The sequence below is a fragment of the Protopterus annectens genome, chromosome 16.part0, assembly GCF_019279795.1.
Source record: "Protopterus annectens isolate FY-2018-M chromosome 16.part0, PAN1.0, whole genome shotgun sequence".
Taxonomy (NCBI): Eukaryota; Metazoa; Chordata; order Ceratodontiformes; family Protopteridae; genus Protopterus; species Protopterus annectens.
The window spans coordinates 344,061,228-344,073,372 of record NC_056750.1 but is presented as its reverse complement, the minus strand read 5'-3'; the positions used below and the strand labels follow the sequence as shown (position 1 = coordinate 344,073,372).

Genomic DNA, 12,145 nt, shown 5'->3' with positions numbered 1-12,145 from the left:
TGAGCTGCATATGTGATATGCTGTTTCTTTGCCATGACTATGTCTGTGGATGAGGGACAATTCTGTATACAATTACTGTGGACTCTCTGTGTTTTGGTATACTGCACTCTGCTAGCTCTGTGGCTAATCTAGAATTCTAAATGTTTATTTATGGCTCGATGGATGAACATTAGCCACGTGTGTAGCTAATCCAGTCCTGGATATATGACTACAGGAGAAGTATGAAGTAGAATTTGTTTTGCTAAGTGCATAACATGGGTTATAAATATAGATTATTATTACACAGAATATGCAGTCTAGTTTCAATCAATAGGACTATATAAGATGTACAGGTACCTTTGATGGATTTTGCTTGCTTTCCCATACATAACATAACTTCATTTAAAAAAGTGCAATGGCTAATGATATAAGCACATAAATCATTGTTGGTACATATCACCATGTTGGCAGTATACTAAACCCATTCTGACTGCACGGTGGTACTAGGCTTGCAAACAAATAAGCTGCAACCCTACAAACTGATTATGTCTTGTCTCCATTTGCATACTCTAAGCAAGCCACTAACCAGACAGTGCTACTGCGTAACCCTGAAAACAGAAGCCTGCACCTAATAAATAAATAAATAATCTTTGTAAGAGCTCGGGAAGAGACTATCCCAGAGGTTCAGGAAATCTAGTAGGATCAAACAATGATTAGTTGGGATGGTGAAGTGGAAAGGAATAGAAAAAGGGAAAACAAAGAGCTGAACAGGATTAGGATGGAAAGAAGGGTATTATGAGAATGAATGAAAGGGAAGGAAGGGTGACTTGGTGACAGTTGTAACTGATGGAAGATTTAGGCTGGAAGTCTGTGATGTAAAGAAGAAGGAAGTTGGAAGGATAAGGTGATATTTATTGCAATAGCTGGGATATTTATGGTGGAGGTAAAGGTAAAATGTGTGGGAGGAGTTACATAGACACCATTTCTCACAAGCTGAGCTCTTGTTAAAGAATACTCCTGTAACTGTACCACATGAATGAAGGACATAACATTAATGGCAATGTCAGTGGCAAGTGTAGGCTTAAAAGGCAAGGTCACTGGGGTGGTATAGTAAAATAACCATTACAGTGAAGGAATCTACACAAACCATACAATACAGCTAATGGTCAATTCAGTCCTACAACGGGAGGTCTACAGTTTGGTGTACCAGTGTGTGTGTGTACACACATACATATATACGTATAAGTGTGCGCACGTGCACAAACATGCACAATGCTCAAGGTCAATTTTATTTCCATGCTTTTTTCTCTAAACACTGTTATAAAGTGAAAGAAATATAAACTGAAAAGCAATAATAAAAGGCTAAACAAAGAAATGCTAGTAAAGAAAAAGCATGCCAAGACAATCTCAGAATAAACTATGCAAATATTTTATTAATGTAATGCTTACATTATTTATAAAGTCCACAATATCAATTTATTAAAATTTAGCAGAATAAAGTTTGGAAACTAAAGCATGTATGTATAAACATGCTCACAGACATAGAACAGCTGATAGAAACTAGATATTTAAAAATATGAAACCTGGAAACACTCTTCTGCTCCTCGGCCTTGCTAAAGTTTCATTGTTCTAAACTGCTTTTATCTTTGAAAGAAAATAATTTGTTTGAACCACTCACCACACATTTTTATCAATTCCTTCAATCCTGCGAGCATGAATCTGCTTCGACATTGCTGCCTGGAAATTAAAAATAAAAAAAACATAAATTAATCTAAGATTGGACATGGACAATGGCCACTGAAATGTTGTCTTCTACAAGTAGAAATGTAAAATACTGATACTTTCCTGTCAGCAATTACATGGACTCAGTTAATGAGGCCCACTAATACAACCTAAATATTTCAAAATGGATAACTGGAGCCACTGGATAGGTTACAACTTACTCACTTTTTTGCAGAATATATTTCTGTATTATCTCTGTGCAATCATATCCCTCTAATTTTTACATTATCTACTTATAATTCATGAAGCATAGCCCTCCCAAATCCCTTTGTTCTTGAGGACAGAGTGAGGGAAACTCAGAGCAGGACACGTGTGTGAGTGCTGTTAGGTGCAGTTACTCTGAAAATAGCTACTAAATTGCCTGTTCTATAAAAGCTGTTTGCCACAAAGAACCCTTCTACAACACTATTCTCTATTTTGATTTGTGATTATTCCATCTGTATCAGCCACAGGTCTGATATTATTTCCTGTATCAACTTCCACTATAGTAGCTGTAATGGTACTGGTGCCACTATATTGCCTTCACTCCTTTAAGTGCTAGACAGTTGCTTATATATATTTTCATCTTCCTTTCTTTATTTGTCTCTCCCACATTCATGAACATCCAGATGCAAACCTTCACATGTCATTTCTAAAATAAGCATGTATGGGCATAGAAAGTACAGTTTTGTACCTACCATAAATGTAGATGTTCGAGTGTTCACCCTGCTGCAGTCATCACACTTGGGTTATCCTGCCGTCAGGCGGTCCCCGCAGTCGGCCTGAGTTCCAAAGTCTTGGCCCGTCATCGGTTGCTGTTGCTTCTTCCCTGATGTCAGAGTGCCAGGGGTATACAAGAGGCATCCGACGCCATTTTCTTCAGTCTTTCTTGCTGCGCGGTGCCCGAAGCAGAAGCAGTTTGCAAGTGCCGGTCGGCCGACACCTGAGATTTTCGATTCGAATTTCAGTCTGAAGTCTTCAATAAAGCTAAGTACCCCGTTGGGGAACCTTTTCTTGCCTCAGTCCGATGTCAGAAAAAGTTAACAATTGCATTTCTTATGGGAAGCAAATACCTCATAAGGACTTCCATTCCTATTGTATTCCTTGCCTAGGCCCAGACCAGAAAGTCACAGGTTGTCGGTTTTGTGCTAGGTTTAATAAACGAACTATCAAACGCCGTTTTGAATTTGCACGACATTACTTTGGTAGGAAATTTAATTATATCATGCCGTCGGAGCAGCTGACGACCGGTATGCATAAAAAACGCAAGGATAAGGACAGGCAGCCTAGGAAAGTACAGTTTTGTACCTACCATAAATGTAGATGTTCGAGGATTCCCTTGCTGCAGTCCTGACAATTGGGTATAGTCCGCGTCCCAGTCGGCCCGAATACCAGAGTATAAGGCTGACGTCGGTCATGGCGCCTTAGACTGACGTCAGTACGTCAGGGTAATGCGCATGACCGACGCCATTCCTCAGTCTTTTCTTGCCCCAGATGTCAGAAGACCCAAAAAGACAAGTCCCAAAAACAACCTGCACCAAAAAACATGTACAATATATACAGTAATATATACACAAAATATAAGCAAGTAAACTCACCTACACAACCACCCTGAAACACAGAGGGGAAGGTAAATTCTGCAGCAAGGGAATCCTCGAACTTCTACATTTATGGTAGATACTAAACTGTACTATGTTCTTCGCTTCCCTTGCTGCAGTCCTGACAATTGGTAGAATCCCAAAGCAGAGGTAAGGGAGGCTGGCAAATTATAAAGTAGCAGGAGCTGACAACATGCCTTGTAAAACAGCTGTGGCAAAACCAGCTCTAGTCTTAGAGTATATAGGCAGGTGATAATGCCTAGAGAAAGTATGCACTGAACTCCAAGTAGCTGCCTCCAGAATATCCTTAGTTGCCACCCCTTAGAAATGCTGTTGAAGTGGCAGTAGCCCTAGTGGAATGAGGCCTAATCCCAGCTGGAACCTCTTTGCCATGATGGGAATAACAAAATGCAATGCAAAAGCCAATCCACCTAGAAATAGTTTGTTTTGACACAGGCTTGCCCTGTGAACTTAAAAAAAGAAACAAGTAACTGCTGAGACTGCCTAAAATCTTTAGTCCTGCTCAAATAATAACGCAATTGCCTGTGTACATCTAAAGTGTGCAAAATCTTTTCCCTTTATTTTGAGGATCTGCAAAAACGTAGGCAAATGAATAGTTTGGTTTAAAGCCACACTAGAAACCACCTTAGGCATAAAGGAAGGATTAGTACGTAATGATACCCTGTCCTTATGGAAAATCAAAAGGGCTCTACTGCCATAAGGGCCTGCAACTCAGACACCCTTCTTGCAGAAGTAATAGCCAACAGAAAAGCAGTCTTCCATGACAAATATTTCAATTCAGCAGTAGCTGCAGGCTCAAAAGGTTGTAGAGTAAGTTTTTCCAACACAAAATTGAGATCCCAAGCAGCAGTAGGAGCTCACGTGGGTCTTATATTCTTTGCCCGCTAAGAAACTGCTTGAACAAAGAATGCGAAAACAAAGGTGGGTCACAATCATAGTGAGCTGAAATTGCTGCAGCATGAATCTTTATGGAAGAGAAAGACAAACCTTTGTCCAATAATTCAGTAAGATATTGAAGAGCCACACTCAAATTAGGCTCTGAAATCTCCAAATTCTTTGCTGTACTCCAAAACAAAAATCTCTTCCATTTTTTCACTCTCCTAGTACTAGGCCTTCTAGCTTCCATAATCACATTTAAAACTTGTTGAGGAAGCTGAGACCTACCATGCTTCAACACAGAATATGCCAAGCTGTGAGATGAAGAGATGGAAGCTTGACATTGAGCAGATGACCGTCCTTCTGAGATAACAGATGAGGAATCAGAGGTAAAGGCCATGGAGGCTTCTTTACAAGACTCCTTAGAAGTGGGTACCAGTGTTGCCGAGGCCAATCTGGAGCTATCAAAATCATCCTTGGCCTGTCCTGTCTGACCTTTAGTAATACCTTTGGAAGAAGAGGTAGAGGTGGAAAGGCATAGACATGAAGGTTTTTCCAACTGAAAGACAGAGCATCCACTTTCCAAGCTGTGTGATGAAACCCCTTTGTGCAATACTTTGGCAGCTGGTGGTTTAGTGGAGAAGCGAACAGATCTATGTCTGGAGTTCCCCATGACACTGTCAATTTCTGAAATACATGAAGATCCAGTTTCCACTGTGGGGATCCATGATTTGTCTGCTTAATACATCTGCTAGGGAGTTCTGTGCTCCTGGCAGAAACCTTGCCTGAAGAGTCAGTTGCAGGCTTAACGCAGTCTCCCATAGAATCATTGCTTGCCTGCATAGAGGATAAGAATGTGTTCCCCTGTTGATGTACCACATGACAGTTGTGTTGTCTGTCAGAATCAACACCTGCCCTGGAAGAAGTAACTCCTTGAACGCCATCAATGCAAACTGGACTGCTAACATCTCCTTCATGTTGATATGTAGATGCTGTAGTCTGGCAGGCCACTTGTCTTGTATCCACTTTCCATTTAGATGAGCTCCCAAGCAGTGTCCGAGGCATCTGTCGTTAAAATCTGACTGCGCCTCTGGCCGGGTCACAGAGAGTCCCTTGTTTAGGTGACATTCCTGAGCCCACCACAAGAATTCCTTTTGAAGGCAAGGTATTATTTGAATGACAGTGTCCAAATCTTGGCAGTGCTGTGTCCATACATTTTGAGATACCATTGCAGCTTCCTCATATGCAGTTTGGCATTGGGAAGCACCAGAATACAAGATGCCATGAACCCTAATGCTTGAAGGACTGTCCTTGCAGTCAGCACGGACTGATGAGATAGTTGATGGAAGTAAAGTGACAGACTCTTTGTTTGTCCGGGGTTAAAAGGCCATCTGGGCTGCTGTATTCAGTCTCACACCCAGAAAGCACATGTCTTGAGAGGGTACTAGACTGGACTTTATTTCGCTCACAGAATACCCTAGGCATCTTAGCACTGCTATGACATATTCCAGATGCTGTAGAAGGGGTTCCTTATGTTGAGCCAGAAACAGGGAGTCGGCCAAGAAAGGATAAATTTGAATGCCTTGAAGCCTGAAGTAAGCTATCACTGGAGCCAGAACCTTTGTGAATACTCTGGGCGCAGTAGATAAGCCAAAGGGCAATGCAGAGCTCTGGTAATGAAAATCTCTAGTTCGGAACCGCAGATACTTTCTGCAACTTAGCCTTATGGGCACATGAAGGTAAGCTTCCTTGAGATCCAAAGTTACCATCCAGTGATCCTTGCCCAGCAGAGGTAACAGTTGCTGTAACGTCAACATCTTGAACTTGGGAATGTCCAGATAAGTGTTGAGGATAGATAAATCCAAAATTGGTCTCCACGTGTTCCCCTTCTTTGGTACTAGGAACAGGCGAGAATAAAAATCGAAGCCCCTTTCTGACACAGGGACTGGCTGAATAGCCCCTATCTGGAGTAACTGAGAAACTTGCTTGTGAGCCTCTTTTCTTTGTGGAGGAGGAACATCGGGCATGCCTTTGAAAGGGGCATTGTGTGGAAATAAAATCTGTACCCGTGATGAATGATATCCAGCACCCATCTGTCTTGAGTGATTAAATCCCAATTTTCTTTGAAAAGAGACAATCTTCCTCCCAAAGGAGCTGCCAGACGAGTCCACTGGCAGCTGAAAAGGCAGGTCATTGGTTCTGCTTACGAAAGGACTGACCCCTGCCCTCACCAGAAGTCTGAGCAGGTGAACTGTCTGATCTAGGCCTAAACGAACCTTGAGCCCTGCCCCTACCACGCCTAGACCTACCCCTAGACTGGGAACCATAAGCAGGATATGTCCACCCCTTAGCAGGCCAATTTCTACTAAACTGAGGCTGCACCTGCAAAATCTTTAACAGTCTGCATAGACTTAGCTTTGTCCTCCATTTTCTTTAAAACTGCTTCCACAGGCGGTCCAAACAACACATCAGACTGTAAAGGAGCATCCAAAATCCTGGTCTTAACATGCTCAGCTAAATTCTGATCCTTCAACCATGCATGTCTGCGAAGAACAGAACTAGTAGCAGCCACCCTCGAGGAGGCCTGAACAGCATCAAAACCACACTGCAAAGAATGCTTACCCACTTGTTCAGACACATGAACCAAATCCAGCAATTCTTTACACTCAATACCTTCCGCCAAAGCATCCACCTTAGATTTCAATTGTGAAAGGAGATAATTCTGATATTTCAGCATATGAAATTGACAATTCAACGCCCTCATGGCTAGAGTGGAAGAAGTATATACTTTCTTACCCCACCTATCCAAAGCCCTTGCCTCTTTATCAGAGGGTACAGGATTTTTAACCACAGAAGCTTTAACACCTTTAGGCCCCTGAGAAACAGTTTCTGGGTCCGGGGTGGGACTCTTAAACAAAAACTAATGAGCTTCGGGGACCCTATAATACGTATCAGGCTTAAGAGGAGCACGAGGCAAGAAATCAGGGTCCAGAGAAGGCTCTGCAAAACATCCTCCACCACATTCAACACAGGGAATAGCTAAGGCCTATGCTGGGGCAAAAACAAGAATTCCCTAAGCCTTTTTCTGGAGTCAGAGTAATCTTGGCCTTCCCATTTAAAGTGCTCCCTCATGTGGTGAAGAGTCTCTGAAAATGAAAAATCCTCAGGAGGAGAAGCTGAAGGAGTGGAATCATCCACATCAGAATCAGAATAAGTAGGAAACTCTTGCAAGTCTTCCACAGAAGACTCTGAAGCCTGTGAACACTGTTCAAAACTATCAAACTCCTGTTCCACCCTAGGCCTCTTATCAGGTGGAGGCATAGAACCTCTAATCAGAGTAATCAAATCTTCTGCCATTTTAAGCATATGTTTCTTAGGCACAGAGCCCGAAATGCTAGGAGAAGCCCCTACAGAAGCTGAACTTGGCCTTCCTCTAAAAGAAGCTTTGGCAACAGAAGGAGAGGCCCTAACTACCTTGGGAAGAGAGGGAAGAACAGTTACCTGAGAAGCCCCTCAGCCTGGCCTACCTCCTGAGAGGGCACATCCTGTAACAGTAAAGTATCTGCCTGAGACTCCATAGAGACACCTGGCAAAACCTCTGGCTCCCCTGAGCCTTCTAAAGGACCGACGTCCGGGACTGCCGGTTCCTCACCCCTAGACTTCACTGTTTTGTCCTTGCTTCTTAGATGAAGCAGGCGGAGCATCCGACGCATAGTGTAATTGCAACGCTTCCCAAACACTAACCTAGCACAATCAAGCCTCCTCTTAATAGTGCTTGTTAAATCTAGCACAAGAGCGGCAACCAACAACGTCGTGCTCAGGCCCTAAACAAGGTATACACAATGTATGATAATCCCTATGCGGTATCTGCTTCCCACAAGAAATACAGTTATTCACTTTTCTGACATCCGTTAAATACTGAGGCAAGAAAAACCAAAATGTTCCCAACGGGTTACTTAGCCAACTCTGTATTCGGTCTGAAACTCCGGTTTCGGAAAATCTCAGAACGCCAACCTGCACTCGCAAAATTGCTTCTGCATCGGACCATGCGGCAAAAGACTGAGGAATGAGGTCATGCGCATTAGTACCGTATTGACGCCAGTCTAAGGCGCCATGACCGACGCCAGCCTTATACTCTGGTATTCGGGACTATACCCAATTGTCAGGACTGCAGCAAGGGAAGACGAAGAACATCAAGCCAGACTCCGAGGCCTCTGCTGGGCCTGTCGCCGGTTCTCCGTTTTTCAGTGAGGCGCCTATGCAGCCCCTGACGACCGCAGAACTGGTAGCCCAGACAGCTGCGGATTCTCAAGCGGAGTCTACTAGGCTGACGCAGACATCTTTATTAGGCCCTCCCGACACCAGAGCAGTAGTAGACCCCGGTGCAGTGGAAACACCTTCGGTTGCAGAAGGTATCTTTAGACCGACTACACTCACCATTAAATGTTATGCTAAGCTTAAAACTCCTTTAAAACCAAAGAAGACTGTACATCAGTCTACAGTTCAAGGCCCCATGCCTAGGAAACAAGATGCTTAAGATGGCTGAAGATTTGATTACCCTAATCAGGGGTTCCCATCCCCCTCCTGATAAAAGACCAAGACAAGAGGAGGATTATGCTTCGCTGTGGAGAAGTCAGTACCCAAGGATGTCATTGATGAGAGAAAAAATCTTAATATTTGCAGACAACTGTTACATTTCATTTTGTACAGTGACAGTGTTTACAAGTCTGTAAAAGTAACTATTGCAGGTTTTGTATATTTTCATCCCAGCACATCTGTGATCATGACTGATCTAACCAAAGAATGGATAATGAAAATCTATAGCAGACAGATCATTTATTCTGGGAGATCTCAACTACCCAAACCTCAAATCAGCAAAGAAAGAAATTAGTTTATGAGAAGGATTTGGTACCATATGAAAGGAAATCAGAAATTTGATTCATACAGGTCATTGCATTGTCAACTGGAGCTGTTCTACTTATATGTTGCACTGTAGATTCACTGGGGGTTTTCTTACAGAGTCATGCTAGATGTACTGAATGATCTCCATTTTGTGACAAACCATTAAATGCATTACAGGCTAAAACGATCCGGGAATGTTGCATAAAAATGTAAATTAGATTTCTGTCCTTAACTAAGAATCAATAGTCAAAGTAACAATATAGGTCTCAGATAAATTTCTCATACAACACAACTGGCTATAACTCTTTCACATTTTGCATCATGCACTGGGTGCAGACACAGCATAACAAGCAGCACACAGACCTACCCCTGAAGTAAAATGTCTAAACTTGCCTGTGCAAGGTTTGAGGGCTTGACTCTGCAACTGGATCAGCCTTTGAATGAGAAGAATTTAACTATCTATCTGGTACACACCAGTTAAAAGTAGTAAACTACCAGTGTATGATTACAAGTGTCAGAATCATTCCACATGGATCTGCAATCCTGAATCTGGTTAGCTCAGTTCAGTGAGTAGTTAATCAGGTAAGACTGCAGCAGCCACAGCTGATTAGGAGGGGTCTCTAACCAGAATGCCAGCTTACATTCACAGTGCTTCAGCTTGCTATACACTGTAGCCCAACCAGTACCCACAGATACAGCATTTGGAGTAGAATAATTACAGCACGGTAAAAAAACAATGCATGAACGTAAATAGGGATATCATCAGATTTTCTGGGTTGTTTTTAAGACACAGTCAGTAATAATGTGACACTTTCTTTTTTCCCTTGCTTCAGCTGCCCACCCATGCTCAGCACATCCCTTTAACTTCTCTACGATGATATGGAGAGGGCACTGGCAGTTTAAATAGTTAATATGTGATGCTCATTAATTAAATAAAGTGATCTGAAGAGAAAGAAGCTGAACAACACCTAAATAAATAAATAAACAAGCAAAACACCACCCAGCTGGAGACATTGGAACCCATCAATATATCCAACATCAGTCACCCCTGCATAAAACAAAGCATGTCTTAATGACTTAGCTCCGTTCACATGGCGTCACACTTCTGTACTGTTTAGCTTCACTGATACATAACATGCTGGATTTGGACATAATCTCATCTTTACTTTCTACAGGAATTTGTTTCACTGGATGTTACATAATAATGATCACCATACGCCAAGATTTTTTTGTCTCAGGAAAAGCCCTTCCACTGGAATCAAAAATCTATTAAGTCCCTGGTAATTCACAGCTGTTTTTCTATGTAATGACAGTCACAGCTGCTTTCCCTTCCTTCTCATAGGGGTAGTAAACCTACTGAGTCGTTGTGGATAAAGATTTATTTTAATAAGTGACAACAGATGACAGTGGAATGTCAAGAAACGTGATAACATTTACACAAAGAGCAAGTAAATGCCTATAACTCTCTATGTAGGCAAAGTTTTAACAAAAAAACTTCTAATTTAAACACCATTATGTAGCTGAAAAAGAAAAGACTGATTGTAATATATTTAAAATATGGCAAAGATCATAAAACAGTGTGTTAATGTAAAAGTTACTGTCACACTGACCAGAGATTCTGAAAATAAGCAGTAATTCTAAGTACTGCCAATCTAAGTGAATTAGTAGAGAAGAAAGACTGCCAATATAAATGTAATTTCTTGGGACAAAGAGTACATTATGGGAAACAGACAGATAAAAAAAAAATCACATTAGTGAGGTCACCTCCATGCCATTTTGAGGTAAAATACATTAAAAATGCTAACTACTTAGAGCGTTATAGATGCATTAGTACTGCAGAGAACATCACAGACCATAGTAACCTGGACAGCCATGATACCCAGTGCATTATCTAGGACCATATCCAGAATTCTACCCTTTCTGGTAGAGTAGTGCACCATTTGGCTGAGCCCTTCATAGTCATACTCAACACCCATTCCCTCTCTCCTCTGGAATTAAGAATCACTTTATCTACTCCTGACAGGAACAGATCCTAGTGAGTCTTCTCCATTCTTCCTCTTGCCCCATTCCTTTTTATTTTTTCTTTCAGTCTCTCATCTCCACCCCTTCTGTGTCTAGGAGATGATGTATCTACCATACCAGTCTACCAGCTTCCACTGCTATGCCATTTAATCTAGTTCTGACACCTGCCTCATTCTTAGTTTGGTGTTCTTAAAGGTTCATAGGTAGGTACTAGGCTATTGGCCCTAGGGCCTATACAAGCCTAGCCAAAAAGGTACCCTGGCTTTCGCCACCCAAGAAAATTATTTTCCTGTGCCCCTGTCAAGCAGAGCCACAGAAGTGATCCTCAGGGTGAATTTCCTATTACCCATCCAATCATCAAGATTTTTCTTGAAGAGTGCTAATGAAGAGCTCTGTTTGACATAGATAGGTAGTCTGTTCCAGAGTATGGGAAGTCTCTGGGACAGGAATCTATCCCTCCAGCATGTTCTGTTTATTGTAATGACAAGGTTTAGGTCCCCAGAGCGTGTAGCTCAGAGGGATTGGGATTTCTTTAAGTGGCGCATGTCCAACAGCTCTGGGTTTGACATAGCTTTGTATGTTAGGCAGAGATCTCCTCCGAGTAGTTTTTTGAGATGGTCAGCGTAGGGCATCTGTTTGAGGCCAGTAATCCTCTTTGTGAGGTATTTCTGCGGCCTTTCCAGTTGTTGTAGATGTCTTGTGAGGTACATATCAAAAGGGGCGTTGTACTCTATAATGGGTCTAATGAGTGATGAGTAGAGGGGAACAATGACCTCTTTTTTTCTGGATGAGAAACCTTTTGTGATGAGGTGTGCCACCTAGAAGGATTTCCTGACCACTGTGGCAATGTGATTATCAAAGGAGAGACTACTGTCCACCTGTGTCCCAAGGTCTCTTATTACACTTTCGATATGTTAAGTAGAATACCACCTATGTGGTAGTTCATGGGTACAGAGTTTTTACCATAGGGGATGACAATGCACTTT

General features: G+C 42.1%; 1 protein-coding gene across 7 annotated transcripts in view; it reads right to left on the bottom strand.

Moving 5' to 3' along the window:
• KYAT1 (kynurenine aminotransferase 1) overlaps positions 1-12,145 on the bottom strand; it is a 1,131,910-nt gene that overhangs the window by 363,798 nt on the left and 755,967 nt on the right. For all 7 annotated transcript variants that reach the window (XM_044058797.1, XM_044058798.1, XM_044058802.1 and 4 more), the window contains one exon: positions 1,658-1,716. In XM_044058797.1, the coding sequence (XP_043914732.1) occupies positions 1,658-1,716 (59 nt within the window). The remainder of the gene's footprint in view (positions 1-1,657; positions 1,717-12,145) is intronic.